Source organism: Oncorhynchus tshawytscha, linkage group LG29 (genome assembly GCF_018296145.1).
Source record: "Oncorhynchus tshawytscha isolate Ot180627B linkage group LG29, Otsh_v2.0, whole genome shotgun sequence".
Taxonomy (NCBI): Eukaryota; Metazoa; Chordata; class Actinopteri; order Salmoniformes; family Salmonidae; genus Oncorhynchus; species Oncorhynchus tshawytscha.
The window spans coordinates 12,335,591-12,356,734 of NC_056457.1; the positions used below are offsets into that span (position 1 = coordinate 12,335,591).

Sequence of the window (21,144 nt, forward strand, 5' to 3'; positions counted from 1 at the left end):
AAGGTTAGTCACTTCTTTCTCTCTGGAAAGAGGAGGAATTCTCAGTACGTACCTATCCACAACCTTCACTTCTATGTACTCTAAGATATAACCTAAAACTTATTGTACAGCAACTTCTTTAACTAATTTACTTTGAAATAAAACATATAGAACTGAATTCCCTTGGTTACTGGAAGTTTACTTTGTCACAGTTGGGTAAGACGAGAAGTTAGCTTGCTGTCCTGTTTGTAGGGTTGAAAAAGGACCAAAATTCCAGTTGAAGGATTCCCCCGATTTTCCTCTTATTCCAGGATTTGTGTAAAACCTGTAAATTTGGGGAAAGTTATCAGAATACTATATGACCGTTGGGTGCGTTGAGAGGGCAGTGGGAAGATCAAACGTAACAATTATGAGGGAAAATAAACACAGCGGAGCTGGTGGATTGACCTTCGCTGTGGCTGGGGACGAAATGGGATTGGCTGGGAGGACTTCCTGATGGTATAGAGGTCAGAGGTCAGCAGACATGAATGTCAGTACCATGTGATTGTTTTCTTTTCAAAGCTTTTAGATGTCATGCCTTTAATTCAACCCAGTTAGTTTCTCAAGAGGTGGAGGCACACTGGCGCAGCTCTATTGTTGTGCGAGAGTGTGACATCATCAGCCTTTCGAGCAATTCATTGATGCTTCATCTTTTATCTTGTTAAAACATTGGTTTAAAGCTTAAACAAAGCAAAACATTTTTATTAATTTTTTTATATAAAAAAAAAACTATGATAGATACTTACTGGGCCATCCTCACTCAGAGAGACCAGTGTATCTGGAGAGAATGTTGGGAAAGTCTGTGATGAGACAGTGTGTGCTAATGGTGTACTATAATGGGACGCTACATCATTGGTCTCCTCTTGGTTGGGGTACTTACCTGTCCTCTCTCTCTGTCATCCCCCTTCCCCAGGTGTCCTGTCTCCATGACGTGCTGAGGAATGAACAGTCGTCATGGAAACCCAGTCCCAGGCCAGTTCTGCAGCTGAGAAGAAGAAGAGGGTGGAGACCATCGTGGCGACCAAGGGCTCGTCGGCGCGCGCCGACATCAGCGAGAAGGCTGTGGCCTCTAGCACTACGTCAAACGGTAAGAGTCTAATTTACCTTAATCCCCCCTTCCTTACCCGCTCTGATCCTCTCTCTTGTTCTCTTCCTTGCTGGTTCCTTCTATCTCTCTCTTGTCTATTTCTCATTTTGTCTCACTCCAAACAGGGAGTTAACAATGAGTTGAATGTTTTGGTCATGAAGTTGAAATATTGGTGTTTCTTCATTTCGAATGCTATTTGTAGTGGAATGCAAGACACGAGTGGATCATGCTTATACAAATGTTTTCTGAATGCATATCAGTTATACTCATGTGTAAAACAAGGCTCTTCTGTAGGAGATTGAGTTCATATGCAACATACAGTGCCTTCAAAAAGTAATCAGACCCCTTGACCTTTTCCACATTTTGTTTGGTTACAGCCTTATTCTAAAATTGATAAAATTGTTATTTTTTTCTCATCAATATACACACAATACCCCATAATGTCAAAGCAAAAACGTTTTTTTAGACATTTTTGCAGTACTGAAATATTACATTTGCATAAGTATTCAGACCCTTTACTCAGTACTTTCTTGAAGCACCTTTGGCATCGATTACAGCCTCGATTACAGAGTCTTATTGGGTATGACACTACAAGCTTGGCACACCTGTATTTGGGGAGTTTCTCCCATTCTTCTCTGCAGATCCTCTCAAGCTCTGTCAGGTTGGATGGGGAGCGCTGCACAGCTATTTTCAGGTCTCTCCAGAGATGTTCGATCGGGGTCAAGTCCAGGCTCCGGCTGGATGACATTCAGAGACTTGGCCCCAAAGCCACTCCTGTGTTGTCTTGGCTGTCGCTGTCCTGTTGGAAGGTGAACCTTCACCCCAGTCTGAGGTCCTGAGTGCTCTGGAGCAAGTATTCATCAAGGATCTCTCTGTATTTTGCTCAGTTCATCTTTCCCTCAATCCTGACTAGTCTCCCAGTCCCTGCCGCTGAAAAACATCCCCACAACATGATGCTGCCACTACCCTGCTTCACCATAGTGTCATGACGTTGGCCTGGGGGATAGGTTTATGACAGTCATAAATACCTCTTTCCCCCTTTTTCCTCTCTATCCTACTGAGGTTACATTTGCAAAACCCTTGGTTAACATAGAGATTCTGGGAGTGTCAGAATGTGGGGGAAATGAACTATATTCTGGTAATCCGAACAATTGAACATATGTAGTGGTACTTAATGAATATGATGTCAGTTCGGTTGTCATCTGAGACATTCTCATCAATGATAAGATGACATAAACTACAGTGGAAAGTCTACACATCAGAGTTATCGGATTCACATGGAATTGTTGTTCAATTTAAATGTTTGAATATGAAATTATTTGTGACGGGATGAAATGTGATTTTAGCTTCTAAAATGTGAGATGTGGGTTTTCATAAGTTAGGGCTGCTCACTCAGTGGCCCGCCTCTGTGAAGGGACAAGGGCTATAACACTTTTCAAACACACCCTCCTCTCCCTTCCTATATAAACCCTTGACGACAACATAACTTCCTATTCCAAGGATATGAGGACGACGGTCCTATGTCAGAATGGTTCAGATAATAACTACAGAACGAAGCCAACATCAGCGTGAGCTTTGGTTGCGAATGGTATGAATGTTGAACTCTTATTCACTACAGAAGTGATACCTCTTAGCTGTTGAGTTAGCGACCGCAGCTGCAAACGCAGGTTAGGAAGGAACAGACAGAGTATCCCGTCTATCACACAATGACGTTACTACAACATATCCAATTGACAACCAGAGACATTCTTCAAAGGACAGAGGACTCGGTTTTTCCTCCATCTACCAACAACCTATTGAAGTGCAGCTCAGAGTAAATATTTATTGCATTTTCCTTTTCCAAATGGGCAGTAATTCAGAATGCATAAGATACTGTATTTACTATAGCACAGCTTCGCCTTTGTTCCTATCTTCCCGCTCTTTCACTCAACCCAGCCCTTTTCCTTTGTGTAACAAGCTGTCATATCTGTTCTGCCCGCTAGGGACGTTTTCCTTTATGATGTAATTTGTAATCAAGTAATGATTTAATTATGTGTATGTGTGATTAGTTAGGTATTTAGTAAATAAATGATTAAACCCAATTTTGTATTGCTGATTCAAATTGTTAGCCAGGCTTCTTGCAGATAACTAAGAATTTACAACTTTCAGATGAGACTGAAGTAAGATGAAGATTAATGTTGACTGCTATGGATGTAAAATATTACAAGGTCTTTAAGAGTTTATTCGGAAGATAACAGCTCTATAAATATTATTTTGTGGTGCCCGACTCTCTAGTTAATTACATTTACATGATTAGCTCAATCAGGTGATATTAATTACGGATAAATTATTTTATAGAATAGCAAGTCATATCACATAATCCGGCATAGCCAAAGACACGACAATAGGGATGGTGCCAGGTTTCCTCCAGACGTGACATTTGTCATTCAGGCCAAAGAGTTCAATCTTGGTTTCATCAGACGAAGTGAACCTTGTTTCTCATGGTCTGAGAGTCTTCAGTCCATTTTGGCAAACTCCAAGTGCGCTGTCATATGTCTTTTACTGAGGAGTGGCTTCCGTCTGGCCACTCTACCATAAAGGCCTGATTGGTGGAGTACTGCAGAGATGGTTGTCCTTCTGGAAGGTTCTCCCATCTCCACAGATCAACTGTAGAGCTCTGCCAGAGTGACCATCTGATTTTTGGTCACCTCCCTGACCAAGGCCCTTCTCCCCCGATTGCTCTGTTTGGCCCGACAGCCAGCTCTATGAAGATTCTTGGTGGTTCCAAACTTCTTCCATTTAAGAATGATGGAGGCCACTGTGTTCTTGGGGACCTTTAATGCTGCAGAAATGTTTTGGTACACTTCCCCAGATGTGTGCCTCGACACAATCCTGTCTTGGAGCTCAACGGACAATTCCTTCGACCTCATGGCATGGTTTTTGCTCTGACATGCACTGTCAACTGTGGGACCTTATGTAGACAGGTGTGTGCCTTTTCAAATCATGTCCAATCAATTGAATTTACCACAGGTGGACTTCAATCAAGTTGTAGAAACATCTCAAGGATGATCAATGGAAACAGGATGCACCTGACCTCAATTTTGTGTCTCGTAGCAAAGTGTCTGAATACTTATGTAAATAAGGTATTTCTGTTGTTTACTTTTAATAAATGTGCAAAAATTTCTAACAACCAGTTTTTGCTCTGTCATTATGGGGTATATTGCGTAGATTGCTGTGGATTTTGATTCATTTAAGCAATTTTAGAATAAGGCTGTAACGTAACAAAATGTGGAAAAAGTCAAGGGGTCTGAATACTTTCTGAAGGCATTGTAGGCAACATCTTGAAGACACACCAAAAGAGAGGTAGATTTTGACTCTGGACTCATTCACATTTTCATCGTTCACTCACGACACAGCTGCAGAAATGAAGAATATTAGATAACAAGATAACTTTTTCTCCAGGAGTGACTGGGACTGCCAGACACAAGTCATAACAAACCCAGAGAAGAAATGACCATGACTTAAGTTGCAGCTGTGCTCATTAGCCTGAGCTGTAAGAGTGAAGTTTTTGGGGGGGGTTGAGGGGGATCGAGGATTGGAAGAGTTCGGGGAGGTTCGGGAGGTGGAGTAGAGTTAGGGGTGTCCGCAGAAAAAGAGAGAGAGAGAGAGAGAGAGAGAGAAAGAGAGAGAGAGAGAGAAAGAGAGAGAGAGAGAGAGAAAGAGCACTCTGTCACCCTTCGTTTCCGTCTGAGTTGTAGGATGTGAAATGTTATCTTTCCAGGTCCATGGCGGGAGACTTCAAACACCCCAGGAGAGGGTTAATGACTACGAGAGTCTGCCTCTCTCACTCTCTCGCGCTCTCTCTTTCTCTCTCTCTCTCTCTTTCTCTCTCTCTCTCTCTCTCAATATGCCAGTTATAGCAGGAAGTTGAGCGGGGTGGGGTGGTGTGTAAGAGGGAATACATCCTGATGCATCTTGTGAACTCTCTCCCTCTCTTACTCATTCCCAGATGGCCAACACTATTTTATTAATTAAAGGGGGGAAAGAGGGAAAAAAAAGTTTTATGGTGTGGAAAAAGCATGGATGTAATTTGGCTCTGGTGATTGCAGATTTCTCTTTGTAAAGCTTCGACAATTACTAAATGCTGTAAGGTTTGTCTTGGAAGCTCGCTCCCGTAATCATCCAAACCTGATGGAGTCACACACACACACACACACACACACACACACACACACACACACACACACACACACACACACACACACACACACACACACACACACACACACACACACACACACACACACACACACACACAGAGTTATCCACAGGGAAAGAGTGAAGCACTCTTCTAGATCCATATCTCTGAGAATCGTAAGATAGCTTATACATTCTTTGTGCAGGTTATAATGACAGCACATTCCCCAAGTGGCCCCAGAACTCATAACCTCTTATCAGGTGTAACCTTACACCCCGTCAACTTTAACCCCTGTATCCCCCCTGTCCCCGCTCCCCGTACAAACAAAAGGTAATTGTGAGCAGCTGTGGAACCCCAGTGGCTAGCTCTTCTCAGGAAGGCCCAGGCAAATATTTCCCCTGTCAAGCTGCAGAGGAGTAGTGGCCCCTGAACCCACGCAGGGGAAACCCTGTAGGACACCCCTCCGCCACAGCATGCTATTAGAACTGAAAAGGGGAAAAGTAAAAAGGGGCAGTTATTGGTGGACTTATGGGCTGTTTAGCTTTAGGCATCTCTGAAGTGTTTTCTTTTGCAATACAATTACAACATGATTGAGTGCTTTGGTTTTGTTTGTGATTAAAGCATATGGAAATAAGTTATTGGAAAACCTTGCCTGATAGGCTTTGAGTCAAAGCTGTTTTGGACTTAATTGATTCAAATGTTGGCAAGACCTGAAGGTTATAATTAGATTAGAAGACTCCAATTTTCATTTGAAATGACGTTACTATCCACTCTCCCGAATCTAATTCCAGAACACAAAGAACAAAGAGGACAGATACAACTTTTTTTCTTTCTAAAGATTAGAAAGTTTTTAAAAAATATATAAAAAATATTCAGTAGATAACACAAGTAAATTAGTTGTGGTTTGTAATTATGATAAAAATACTGTACTTATATTCAGTCAAAACCCTAAGGGCTTAGTGTAGTTATACACTTGCAGTATGTGACAGTGTGTGTACATATGTCCTGGGGAGTTTCCTAACTTAATAAAAAATCTGAGCAGTGGAAATAAAAAAATTGGCGAAACTTTTGTTTCTTCCTTTTTGTCCTTTCTCTGGCTTTCTTCCTTTCTTTCGCTTCTTTGTTATCTCTCACTCTCTCACTTTCAAAAAAAAATCCTTACTACCCTCTCTTTTCTGTCGACGTGCACTCCTCTCACTTCTGATCTCTCTTCCTCTTCTTCTCTGTAAGTTTTGTCTGAGTTGAGAGAGCTTGCTTGGTGCTGTAGCAGAGTATTGGAGGGGGAGCTAGCTGTAGCTAGCGTTCCCACATGGTTGGCTAAATGGTGGCTTCATCCTGTGTGCCATTCATGTCCTCGCCCGCTCCCCTGGCCTGACAGCTCAAAAGGACCGACTGGGCCACAACAATGCTGTGATTGGTGTTATTTAGGAGGGCAGGGAGGAGGCATGGGGGAGACCCCCCCCCCCACTCTCATCATTCTCCAGGCAGGTGGACCACAAAGTCTCCTGATTCTTTTGTTGCTTCCCTGGTCCCTCCAAAAAAAGATGTCCATGCTCTTTGGCTGAATAAATCCTGTCGTCATGGGATAATTTGATAATAAAAAAAAGTAAAACGAAGGGAGGGAAGAAGGGAGGGGAAGGCCTATTGATTGAAGAGAGAGAGAGAGGGGGGAAAAAGTTTCTGGTTGGTTGGTCCGTTGGACTTTTTTGCTATGGACGCTGCTGAATTAGGGAAAGCGAGGGAAGAGAGGGACAAAGAGGATTGAGAGAGAGAGAGAGAAAGAGAAGGCTAGAAGAGACGGAAAGAGTGAGCGAGAGAGGGGAAGTAGAGACAAAATTAGAGACATTTTTTTAAAGAAAAATTGGAGTGAGAGGGGAGGGTTTGAATTAGCGAGCTAGTTTAGGAAATTGTAGTGGAATGCATGGCCTAAAGTAGCAGGGTGTCTGTGAACCTAATAGTTTATGAAGGAAGGACTGGAGACCTTTAAACGGTCACGCTTGGAAGGGCAGGAGCAGGAGTCTCAGAGGCACAAAAGTTAAGCCTTGAAGGGCAAGGAATTTTCTGCTTATGTGTAGTAGGTTACCAGCGATATCCCTAACCCAAACGGAGAGCGTGGCAAAAGTGTTTCGGAGAGAAAAGGAGCTGTTGACTGCTTTGAAAATAGAAGAAAAAAAAACTTCTGAAAGAGGGAAGGAAAGGAGAGGGAGAGATACAGAGAGAGAGAGAGAGAGAGAGAGAGAGGGGAGAGATAGAGGAGAAAGAGTAAGGGGCCACCTTCTTTTTAGGGAGCCATTTAAATGATCCACGGTAAATAGAAGGGGGATGTCATCTGACAGAAATAAAGTTCCCGGTTAACAGCGGGGATGGAAAGTCATTTACAGATACGCTGTCCCTGGCCATCTTTGTGCTGCCCAGATAAGGTTTCATTTCAGAAACGGATAGGAGACATTTTCACTTACGGGGCCCCCATTCTGCGACACCTGTGATAACAGCTTGTGGACCCTAATTGAAAATGGGTTTCAAAATGGATTTTCACTTTTCTTCCACTGCCTGCCTCACCCCCCCTTCCTCCATCATTCCCTCCCCACCTCCTCACCCCCATCAACACAAACCCCCCCCACCTCTGCTCCCATCCCTTTTCCATTGCTTTCCTTGTGTCTGGAAATATTGGAGGGATGGAGGGCCAGGGAGGAGGGAGAGAAGGAGGGAGAGGAGGGGGTGGGGGGTGGGGGGGAATTCGATGCGTTGGGGAAAATGGAGCGTGGGGAACAGATGATCCCTCAGCACCCTGTCAGCGGGATGACAGCCGCGCGATCCATCTTATTAATGAAATCATTGATCACTTAATGGGACTCATAATCAACTGTTTCTCCACTGTCCTCCTGCCTCTTTACTCCCTCCTTCGCACACACACACACACACACACACACACACACACACACACACACACACACACACACACACACACACACACACACACACACACACACACACACACACGAGCATTGCCACCATCACCACTCTCCGCTTTTCATTCCACCTTTTCTCTCTCTTTACCCCCAAAAGTCCGATTTTTCCGTTAACAAAGAAATGGAGATTTTATGAGTGGCTTTGAAAAATATGGATGATTATCAGAGAGAGAAGTGGGGTGGAGGAGATTTGTTGGTGAAATGAAAGTAGGCCTGTGTAATCATAATTTATTTCATCATTTAGTGCCAGCTTGTACAAGACTTTCTGGCTGGCAGCTCTGGTATGGTAGTGGTGTCGCCATTTCTTGTGAGAAAATCTTCTAGGTATTGTTGATTTACAGTATGTCTATGTTTGGGGCTGCGGTTGCATGAATTATACTTGTAGACTTGTAGTCTGCTTGTGGTAATAGTAGCTTGTGGTAATAGTAGATTTGACTGTGCGTGTGCAAGTGTGGGTTGTATACATGTATGTATAGTGGTGTAGTGAGGACCATGTGGCTCCTGTGGTAAAAAGCAGGGAGGTGGGTCCCTCCTCGCACTCTCTCAGCCAGCCAGCCAGCCAGCCAGCCAGCCAGCCGGGGGTTAATGAGAGGGGGTCTGATAGAGGCCTGATGGAGGGATAAGGGACAAACAGCACAATGGAGGAGGCGAGAGAGACCCCTCTGACAAACCCACCCCATGCCTCGGACGAAAGGCGGCTTCTAGGCTCTGTCTGAGTCACACACACACACACACACACACACACACACACACACACACACACACACACACACACACACACACACACACACACACACACACACACACACACACACACACAGAAGGAATAACCACTTTACGTTATTCACGTTCACAGTGTTTGAGATAAACAGTATAATGATACAATACGATGGTAAGAGTGAGAGCGGTTGTTAGATACAGAGATATGAACAGAAAGTCAATGTGGCCCTATACACACACACACACACACACACACACACACACACACACACACACACACACACACAGTTGTGCAGTATGCTGTGGACTCCACTGGTGAGTCAGCCGTTTCATGGACCTCTGCACTGAAGGCAATTTCCTGCAGCAACGGGGCGACGGGCTTTGGCAGGGACGCCTCACGGGGGCCTGAGGCGCAGGATTAGGGCGGCCCCGCTGCTCGTCAGGGCGGAGGGGCCCTTAGCTAGCCCAGGCCCTGCCCAACAACCTCAACCCAGCCTGACCTCCCCCTGCCTGCATGCCTGCCTGGAGGACCCACAGTGGAGGAATCACACTGATCCATCCAGCATCCATCCACCCTCCGGACTGGGAAGAAACTCCACTGCTTCCACATAGCCTCTCGCACTGCCTTTAGCAGTACTCAACTGTAGCATGCAGAATCTGAATCGCGATACTTTCTCTCTCTCTCTCTCTCTCTGGCCCTCAGGGGTTAGGGGGAGGTGGAGGTGTTTTGCCCACCTCTCTTATGCCCACTGTCTTGCGGGGATCTGGCAGGAGTGTTTGCTGGGGCTTGGTGTTTCTCAAGATTCTGGTGCTGGCATCATGTAGTGAAGTTGTTCAATATGGATCACCATCTTTCATATGTCTACCGAATAGGGAGTGGAAGCACACGCATTGGGTATTGGTCATTTTATTAATTCAGCCGGTAGTATTATATTGCAGTATAATCTGTCAGTATAGTTTGTATGAACCTTTAAAATACTGTCCATGGAGCTCCTGGGGTCCTTTTCAGTGAAATGGTGAAAGCCGTGAAGGCCTATGAAGTCAGGGGTCAACAAGGTCAGGAGCATGAACCTTAACCAATGAACATCCTCAATACTCACAGAGGGGGATCAGCCTGGCCTGTCTGTGCAGGAGGTCGGAGGAGGTGGATAGCAGTCTCCCCCTAACTACTGACACTGGATCAGATATTCTGTCCCTTCAACGGTTATGGTTTGGGAAAGGAAGTAGGGTAATCTGATCATAGACCTGTTGTTAAGAACAACTTTCTACCTAGACCTGTCTGTGTAGTTTAGAGAGTGAGACAGACAGACGGGCCGGCGGACGGAAAGACAGTCAGGGGCCTCGTAAAGACATAAAGTAGTAAAGTAGGAAAACAGTATTATTCTGCCACTGTGTCCATTTGTCGGTAGGCATCAGTGACCTCCCTCCTACGGAGAGGAACAAAGCAGGAGTGTCCTGACCCTGCCAGCAGAATGTATTGGTCCGTGTCCCTCTTCACTCTTTCTTTCTTTTCTCTCATTCTTTTTCTTGTTCCATCGCTCGCGCCTGCTTACCTCTGCTGGATGAGAGCGATAGAGGGGGATGTGAGGCTTGGAGAGAGACAGTAACTAGTGTGTGTGTGTGTGTGTGTGTGTGTGTGTGTGTGTGTGTGTGTGTGTGTGTGTGTGTGTGTGTGTGTGTGTGTGTGTGTGTGTGTGTGTGTGTGTGTGTGTGTGTGTGTGTGTGTGTGTGAACCATTTAATATGGCACAGCGGTCTAAGGCACTGCATCTCAGTGCTAGAGGCATCACTACAGACCCTGGTTCGATTCCAGGCTGTATCACAATCGGCCGTGATTGGGAGTCCCATAGGGCGGCGCACAATTGGCCCAGCGTCGTACGGGTTAGTGTTTAGCCGGGTTAGGCCATCATTGTAAATAGGCTTGCCTATTTAAATAAAGGTTAAATAAATTTACAAAAAATGAAAAGTCTTGTGTTTCAGGGAGAGGGTGTGTTATGCTGCATGTGAACTTTGGTGAGACAGTGTTTTAGTGTCTGTGAATGACTTGTCTGTTGTCCAGAGTGTGTGCTGGTATATGTATGATTGAGTGCATATGTGTGTATAAGTTGGCATTTGTTTTCAAAAACATCTGTATGTAAAACTTGTCCATTTACCCCGGATCAAGATGCATGAAAATGAATCAAGACGTGATCTTAGGTTTCAGGTTTGAAGGGTAGAGGGGGAGGGAAGAGGGCACCATGTGCTAGTTTGCACCCTAAACCCTGTAATCTCTCCCCTCTGACCTCCCCGACCCTCTGCCTCCCCCGTCTCCCCCTCTCCTCCTCTCCCTCCCCCTCTCCGCCCCCACTCTCTCTCCTCGCAGTGCGAAAAAGGAGCCAGGATCAAAGAAAGTAAAACCATGGCAGTGATTTCTGGTGATTGATTAGAAGCAGAGGAGGTTGAGAAGCGTCTTTTCTTCCCACTCTCTCGTCGGCTGTGTGCGCACCCTCCCAGGGCCCTCGTAAATAGCTCAGGTTTTCAAGTGTGAAGACAACTGCCGCGATTGGCAGCCAGTTCCAAGAAATACCAAGTAACGACATCCATGTTGGAACGAGCTTTTGGATGTGCCTGTTGGAAGGCGGTGGAACCCAGGAAGGAGAGGAATGGAGAGAAGAGGTGAGGGAGTGATTTTCAAAAAAGGAGGGCACACGGAGAATTGGACTCAGATGTGTAGCGAAGACAGGGGGGTTGGAAAAGAGAAGAAGAAACGTCTGACTGTCTGGGAGGACTGAACTCACGGCTGTTGCTTACAGCAAAGGGGCGGGCAGTTTGAACTTGAGCAAGGCCCTTCTCATGTTAATCAATGCCATAGCTGTCTCTTACCATCTCCTCCCCCTCGGTCCTAACACAAGCCAATCCAATGCCCCGGGCCACTGACAACTGAACGGCCCTCTAAAGGCATGTTAAAGGGCCGTGCCTATTCAATGTTATTGAGATAAATATGCTGTAATGGGAGCAAGCAAGCAAGCGCGCACACAGGCACACACATACACACACACACACACACACACTCACACTCACACACACACACACACACACACACACACACACAGATTGTATCTGAGGGCTACTTTTCTGTCCTCTCTCTCTCTCGCTCTCTCTCGCTCTCTCTCTCGCTCTCGCTCTCTCTGTGTCTCACCTGAAGCTGTGAGCCTAATGATGTTGAGAGTTTGGGCCTCGCAGCGACAGCTCCAGTCCAGGGGAGACGTGTCTCATGTCAGACAGAGAGAAAGGGGGACATCACTGGAGTCAAGCAGGAAACTACTGGAGCAACTGTCACTAGATGGCATTACGTTTTATCAATGACCTTTACAGAGTTATTGAACACAATCTGGAATGAAATATTGTTAGGTGTCGGAGGTTAATAGATGATTTAATATTATCTACAGTACAGTACCATGGTGTGTACAGTAGAGCACACAGTCATTAATTCACACATGCATGCGTAATTACGCACGCACATGCAAGTAATTACACTGGCAGATACACACACATCCTTATGGAAAAACCACATGATTTCACGTGTGGGAAAAAAAATCACATTTTTTGGGGGAACACTTCACATGTGATGATATTTCACACGTGGATTTCCACGTGTGATCACATAACTATTTGCACATGTTGAGCTGAAATGTTCACATTTGAAAACAAAAGAGACACGTGAGGCCATATGTTCACACTATTCCAAATACTGTAGAGTTCACATGTTAACCCCACCTTTTTACATGTTCGGAGAACAACATGTTTTCACCTCACATATGAATTGCAGATTCACATGTGGAATTTGTATTGCAAATATTTGTAAATCAATTTTGCACTTTCACCTGAAAAACATTAAAACGTTGTCACGCGTAGTTTCATGGTGTCACATGTTGAATTTTTTGCATACCCATGTTGTCACATTTATTTCACATCAGATCATGTTTTCACATGTTATCACATCAACTTCAAATAAGATCATATGTGAACAGATGACATCACATGTGATCACATGACATCACATGTGATCACGTGAAATTCATGTGGTTTTTCCATAAGGGCGCACGCGCACACACACGCGCACACACACACACACACACACACACACACACACACACACACACACACTCCGGGGGCAGCTGAAGGAGGATGGGCCTCCTCTGCTTATTAACTGTTTGGCCTCATGACTTCATCTGTGGTGCTGTCAGAGCGGAGTAGAGGAAGCGAAGAGAGATGGACCACGTTTTCCCAGCCCTGGCAGCAACGCTGGCTCAATGGGTTCTTTGTTCTGGTCTGGCTCTAGACCAGCTCAGTATGGGGCTACGGCATAGGGCTGCCTCAACCCTACAGTCCCAGAGAGAGAAAGACGGAGGAGAGGGGGAGGGAGGAAGGGAGGGAGAGGGGGGAGAAAGGAGGTGGAGAGGGAAGAGGGGATGGAGAGAAGGAGGGTCGGAAGAGAGGAAGGAGATGGGATGGGGGAGAAAATATCTAGGGGTGTACAATACAATACGTATAGGACAGTATGTACAGTTTGCAAAAGTTTCAAAACCATCTAGCCTAATGAGGAGCTCCTATCCTTACAGTGTTGGTCCATTATGTAAAGCACATGTACGTCCAAACATCCCAATAGTCCTTTTCCACCATGTTACACTGATTATTCCCTCTCTGTGTTCAAGTCATGATCATGTAAACCATAACAGAGCTTAAGACAAAGCTGTTTTCCTTAGGGGGAAAAAAATGAGAAGTGCAATGTGTCGTTCGGTCATCCCAGCTGTGTGTGTGTGGAATGTTGGGATTAATGGGAATTTAATGGGTCGATTAAAGATGAGGGGAGTTTGATGGCAGAAACATCTCTGGGGCGATGGCAAGGAGGAGGAGGATTCCACAGGCCGGAGTGACAGTATAGGTCACAGAGGAGTAAACCTCATTACTGAGAAGGGACAGCAACAGGAGGCAATACTCCCAGAAAGAGTGGGAGGGAGGGAGAGAAAGGGCAGTGGGACATTGAGAATGAGTGTGACATGGAGAGAGGAACGTTTTAGGGAGAACGGGAAGAGAGTGATAGAACAAAGTGGTGATAAGAAAGTGACAGAGAAGTAGAAGACAAATCTGAGAAAGGAGGGATAGTCATTGAGGTTGACGGACCTTAACCTCTCCCTTCTCCCTTCTCCTCTCAGCACTCTAACTCTTTCATATCTCTCTCTTTCTTTCATATCTCTCTCTCTCTCTCTCTCTCTCTCTGATTAGAATAGTCTCGTTTACCTACTATTGTGTGACTCCATCCGTTTTGGATATTTGCGGGAGCGAGCTTCCAAGACAAACCTTACAGCATTTAGTAATTGTCGAAGCTTTACAAAGAAACATCTCTCTCATTCTCCGTCTCTAGCATGGTGGCCTGGCTTTGACTAAGTTAGCTGTCTAATCATAGGGAGAAAGATTGTGCTTTTTTTCCTCTAGCCACCTTCTCCGCCTCCCACCTCTCCTCAGCTCCAGACTGTGGTTGAGTCTGATCCTTTAATCTCTAAGGCTTCTATGGCTGCCTGCGACAGTGTAATGATGGGGTCCGCGCTTCACCTAGGTGTTTTGGGGGGCTGAATTACGTGCTGTTTACGGAGTGGTCACTCCCTCCTAGGGGTTGTTCCACCTCAAAAGGCTGAAGAAAGAGGAACTTGACACCCACCACTTCAGATTATTCTGAAATAGTTTCTGTTGTTTGAAACAGATAAGAATGGCATTCCTGCAACATTATTTTGTTGAAATATAATTTGAGTTTAAGCTAATTGATTGCATCCAAAATCCATATGAAGTGCGAAAACCATTTCTTTGGATGTCTTACACACTGTTACAAAAAAGTTTGTTCCAAATCGGATGTTAGCTACTCCAGTATCGTATAAATTAAAATGGTCAATTCAGGTGCAATCAATTAGCTTAATTTCTCCGTTTCCATCTACAGAAACAAGTTCAGAACCATCTGAGGTGGTGGGTGTCATGACTTGCTGAAATGACATGGAATGACCCCTAGATCACAGGAGGGGAAAATGACCTGGAGTTGGTGGTAGAAGTTATCCAAATCTTCTCTATAATGAGGGCTGTGTGGAGTCAAATGAAGACTGATACCTTTGTAAAAGGATTCATTGTTGCCTGTGATTTGTCGACGCGGAGACTTTGACGGAAAGAAGCCAAGTCTTGAGCTGTCAGGAAAAGTGAGGAAAAATGGCATGGTAAATCAACTGATGACTTTCAAATGATTATCGTGTCAAGGTAGAGAATGCCGATTTACCTTGAAGCGGGTTTTCTTTCTGACATCAGGTGACTGGATGTGCTCAGAGTGTTCAGAGCCCCTGATTGCCGGGTTGGGTTGTTTTTATGGCTTTGGGCAAGCGGTACAGAAATCTGTTTGGTCGTGTTATTTTTATGACGTTTGGCATGTAGTTTGGAATTCTGATTCTCATGCTCTCCCTGTAAAAAGAGCCCGTATGTCTGAATGCGGCGGGCGAGAAATGGTAAGCGTTAACAGCTGCCGCATCAAAGGCGCTCGGGCATGTTGTGCGTTTAACCCAAATCCGTCACACTCGCACAAAGCCCCTGATTCAACCTGTAATGTAGACATTGAACAGAGAGCGTCAAGACCACAACCAATGAGAGGTTACAGCCTCGAATGAACTCTTAACACCTCTCCTCCACATGGCAGGTCAGAGGTCAGCTAAGCTCGCACCTGATTGGTTCCCTAGAATGGTTACTGGGGGTGAGAGGTCATTTGTCTGTAGAATTTATTTTCATTTCGCAAAATTATGCCTGAAAGCGCAAAAAATGGCTACTGGAAACTATTACAAAACTGCCATGTCTCTGTGGAAATTGCTGAATCTACTTCAAACACTTTGATTCGACCTCTACACTGTTGGTTGAGCTGTTAAGCAGGTAGTTACAGCCAGAATAGATCAACAGCTAACTAAGTGAGTACCGGCCAGGGCAGTGGACTGATCCATACATTGGATTTAACATCAGAAGAACCCTAATCACCATGGCCACTGAGCTGGGGAGAGGGAGAGAGGGACAGGGAGAAGAACCAAGCGATGGATGTTCCACTCAGAGCCTGAGACATTTACCAGTCATTGATAAACTGCTTAGCAGCGGGCAAATTAATGAATCCACCATCCACTCGGCCTGACACAGAGAGGGAGAGGGTGTGTGTGTGGAGGGGGTTGGATGTGGGGGTTGGATGTAGGGGAGGAGGGCAGCAGAGGACCGAACGGGAGGGGGGGGGATGAGGGAGGTAATCCGGTTCCAGCTAAACGGCTGATCCCTCTCATTCCTCAGATATCAAATGTCAAAAGTTAAATTAGCCTGCTAGCCTCAGATAGGAGTTAACATGCTTTTAAATGGGGCAGGGGGTGGAGGGGGAGGGAGGATGCGGGCGATTCTATCCCCCTCTGGGACGGCAGCGGGCAGGTGCCTTTGAAGTGTCTAATTATCCCTCTGACTAGTAAGCACTGGCTAACTGTCTTAATGGAGCCTGCTCTGTCTGATCTCCTCGCATGTATTCAGACACACACACACACACACACACACACACACACACACACACACACACACCATCCATCGCAATGTGTTAGAAAAACAGCTCTGAGAGGCAGCCATGAAAAAAACTCTTCATAAAGTTTGTAGAAACTATAGTGAGATAAATGTATTATGTCTTTTAATAATTCTGTATTGTTAGGTGAGAATTCACCACAGTGACAGTTGGACCTAATTCACTATAACTATTTTTTATTTCGCTCTAACTGTTGGTTGGCACTTCCCCACCTCCTTGCTTTGGCTGGGTGTCCATGTTCTCTTGGCGAGCGCCTCCTAATCTGAGTGCCACAGGCCCCGTCCGGATCACAGTGGCGTCAGAAGTGGGATTCCAATGCTCCGGCCCAGTGGAAAGCTGGCCTAGTCCGGCCTGGTGGGCTGGGAGCCATGCCTGAATCCACCCTCTACCCTAACAGACCCAGTTAGCAGCCCGTCCAGCCCGTCCAGTCCAGTCACACTTCTGTCATAGCTGTACGATATCACAGTCATATTATATTGTGGTGGAACCTTGTTAGTGCTGGCAACCTTGTTAGTTGAATATGAAGCCATGTCAATGCTGGTCAGACTTCGTTATTGCGTTTGTGGTTTCGAGCACTGAGCAAATGCATCTCCTCGGTTTGATTCTTAAAAGAGTATATGAGTCAGGGTGCCCTTTGAGTGAAATTCTTAAAAATTCAAAAAGGCATGGCCCCAACTCATCACTGTTCTTTTTGGCCAGTGTAGCTCTGCTCCTTCACAATGTGCTCCTGATGAAATAGCCTGGGGGGGGGGGGGTTGTAGAGAGTGGTTCTGGCCCTACGGATGGCTTGCATCTGGCCCCTGATGTATGAAAGGTAGTCAGTAGGGATTGGAGTGGGGGTGAGGCACGGCCCTGCTGTGAGGCTGATTTGAGGTGAGCAGGGAGAGCAGAGAGACACGGGAAGGGGCGAAGAAGCCTAGATTCCTTTTGATTCCTCTCCCCTCTAGGCTATGGGCTGGGACTGAGAGCCAGGGGCCCCTGGTAGGGTCCCAGCAGAGCCCCAGCGGCGGAGTGAGGGGTGTGGGACTCCGGGCCGGGGAGATGGGGTCTGGGGATGCCGAGGAGAGGGGGCGGTGTGCCGCCGAGCCAAATTGAGACGTGGGAGCCGTCGAAATTAGCCTAGATGATTATCGAGGAGAGCAGTAGTCAGGCTGTGGGGGGAAATCAGGAATCTTCCCGACCTGCCCACCGCTTCTCACTGCAATTACTCTAAGCATCACTCACAGCAGCTGTATTTACATAATGCGCCACTATGGGACCACTCTGCAGAGGGGAAATAAGACAAGGGCGGAAAGTTACTGACAGTGAATTCAGGCGTGTTGCGCCACAGCTAACTTTTTAGTGCTTTTTTATTTACATTTTATAGATTGGTGACGGTCTACTTTTCTCGCTTGTTATCCTGAAATTAAATATGATCCAAATCATGTAATTCCACAGCTATTGCGTTGGTGATTGATAAATGGGAAGATGGCCAATAGTTGACTGTCCAAGATGCTACAGGTCATGACGTGTGAGGTTAAGCACGCAGGATCCCCTGAGATGTTGTGCCCGTGTCGTGACGTTCTACGAAAAGTTTCTTGACACGTCTCCCATGTCACTGTAAACAGACATTGGAAGAAGCTCCATTAAGACTCAGTCACCTTCAACAGAACACACAACTGAACTCTGTTGTGGGAGATACCACTGAAGCTCCCTCAGCGGGGGGTTAAAAGAAAACATTCTGGCAAAACCTGCATCCTATGGGACCGGCAGCCAAAAAGTTGATCGGACAAATACCCCACACAATTGCACTAATCTTCCCCGTTCTCTTCTCTTGTTGTGTTTGCGATTTCTCCTCTTGGTGGAGTTTGAAGGTTCTCTCTCTGTCTCTTCTTTCAGCCTGCGCTGCTAATCGTGAGTGATTCCCTCTCTCTATAGCGCAGGTGCCATGTACAGCGAGCTCTTCCTAAGCCGCTTGGAGAGGTAGCTGCTACGCTCTTATTAAACTCTAGCCAGCCGCTGAAATGTTTGCCTCCCTCTCATTGTTAATTGGGCAGTCTTCAGTCTTTTTTCGCGGGAGTTGATCTGCAAGAGAAAGAAAGAAGACGGAAAGAGAGATTATCGCACAGGAGGAGAGGAGCTTTGAAGAAGTGTTTTGTGTTTTCCTCCACTCCTCTTCTCATCTTTCCCCCTTTTTGTCGGGTTCCTCAGCCAAACCCCCATCACCGTGCCACAGACAACACGGCTTGCAAATGTTCGCAGGTGGAGGAGAATGGTTGTTGTGTCGCTGGCGCTTGTTCAGAGGCAAACGACACCTCCTCGATGGGAAAGGTTTCGCACAACAAAGCCAGTTCGGGGGTAGAATGTGCAAGACTGATGAAAATGCCCCTTTGTGTTCCTCTGACTGAAACACATGTAGTAGCTTAAGGCAGCGAAGACTCCTACATGGTGCTGGCTGTAGAGTACCAAATCAAATGTCTGAGAGGCAGGAGCAGATTGGCACTCCGACCCTTGTTCTACACAACGGCTGCCTTTGAGAAACACCAACTCCCTCCGAAGCAGAGGCTTTTTGTCTTCGCTCCCTCTCATTACTTTGAATCAGCCAGGCACCCTTAACTTCAGCTCCCTTGTCCCAGGGCCCAACTCTCTCTATCTCTCTCTCTCTCTCTCGTTCTCTTTCCCCCTCCTCTAAGGAATTGGCTCCACTCCATTCCTCATTATCTCTTTTATATTTTCATTTTGTCATTTGTTGTATTCGTTCCCTCCTCCTTTCCCCCCCTTCCATTAAAGGCCCTCTCCTCCCCTGCTCAGGCATGAGGGCTTTCTCTGAAGGTATCCAGAGAACCCTTTTCACAATGGAAGGCCCCAACATAGAAAGGGGAAAAACCTGGGCATTAGGACTTAATGAGCGGCTGGCTGGGCGAGAAAGAGAGATAGAGAGAGAAAGTGAGAAAGAAAGAGACACTGAGAGAAAGTGAGATAGAAAAAGAAAGAATGAGAGAGAGGGGGAAAAAAGATAAGGTGGGATAGAGAGAGAGAGAGAGAGAGAGTCACTAGAGAGTGATGGATAGGAGAGAAGAGAGGAGGAAAGGAGAGAGAATGCCAGGGAGAGAGGATGGCGAGAGCATAGGCTCCATTATAGTGCTAGAGAACTCCTGAAATACTAGAGCCGGGCGTGCACTCTGATCAGGACTGCAGTGAGCACAATTACCTTCTTTTCAAATCCTTCAGTGACACTGCGGGAGGAAGGAGGACTTTGAAACTTGAAAGGCAGGAGCTCGCTTTCAACCTCAAACGCGAGCAGGAAAGGGCTCTGAAATTTGTTCAGTGCTCCCCATCCACCATTAGCTTGTTTCTTCCTCTCGCCTGCAGGCATTTAAGCAGTTTTTGAAAAGATGTTAAGAAATTCAATCACCATAGAGAGTCCTGGATAGGTCTTTTTTTTTATTTTTTTTGTGTGTGAGGCATGCTTCCCCTTGGTCCACCGAGGACCGGCCTCCTGCTTTGTGTTGTGGGTGAATGGACTTGTGAACCGGTGGAGGAGAGGAGGACGGGATGGGGGCAACCATGGGAAAAAGGGAGGGAATAAAAGAGGAATGAAAAATGAGGGAGGGAAGAAAGAGAAAAAGCCAAGAGGGTCTGTTTGAGGCTGATGGTGTTCAGGGTTGGAGAGGTGCTCCTGAAGTTCAGGCTTTTCAAAGTGTTTGCAGACACCTGAGTCCTCCACATCAGAGGCAGAGTACGCTGCACAGCCACAATGGATGAGAACACTGACTATAAAGCCTCCAGCTATCCAACGCAATACACTATGAAACACCATTGGACATACATTAGACCAAAAAATACATATTATAATCATTATCAGTAAACTGCCCCTATGAAGCTCAAGAGGGTTCAAGTATAGTCAAGTAAAATATAACCAAGTTTTCCAGCCGTTTAGGTTGGATGACATGTGACCGGGATAAAAAATAGAAATGGGGATAGGACTGGGCCTTGGGGGATCCCTCCTATTTCAGTTTCACCATTCAAGTTTTAGTTCTTGACCTTCTGCTGCCCAGTATTTGTTTAACCTTTTAATGAACCCATTTTAGGTAGTATGCACTGAAATAATGAACCCATTTTAGGTAGTATGCACTGAAATAATGAACCCATTAAAGGTGGCATACACTGAAATAATGAAACCATTAAAGGTGGTATACATTGAAATAATGACTCATTACAGGTGGTATTCAGTGAAATAATGAACCCATTTTAGGTAGTATGCACTGAAATAATGAACCCATTTTAGGTAGTACATACTGAAATAATGAACCCATTTTAGGTAGTACACACTGAAATAATGAGCCCATTAAAGGTGGCATACACTGAAATAATGAAACCATTAAAGGTGGTATACATTGAAATAATGACTCATTACAGGTGGTATTCAGTGAAATAATGAACCCATTACAGGTGGTATTCAGTGAAATAATGAACCCATTCAAGGTGGTATTCAGTGAAATAATGAACCCATTTAAGGTAGTACACACTGAAATAATGAACCCATTTAAGGTGGTATTCACTGAAATAATGAACCCTTTTAAGGT

General features: G+C 45.6%; 1 protein-coding gene across 3 annotated transcripts in view; it reads left to right on the top strand.

The window, feature by feature from the left end:
• The window catches only part of LOC112227917 (transcriptional activator GLI3-like), a 144,122-nt gene that overhangs the window by 29,140 nt on the left and 93,838 nt on the right, over positions 1-21,144 (top strand). For all 3 annotated transcript variants that reach the window (XM_024392919.2, XM_024392921.2, XM_024392920.2), the window contains exon 2: positions 932-1,105. In XM_024392919.2, coding sequence (XP_024248687.1) covers positions 973-1,105 — 133 coding nt within the window. In that variant the 5' untranslated portion in view covers positions 932-972. The remainder of the gene's footprint in view (positions 1-931; positions 1,106-21,144) is intronic.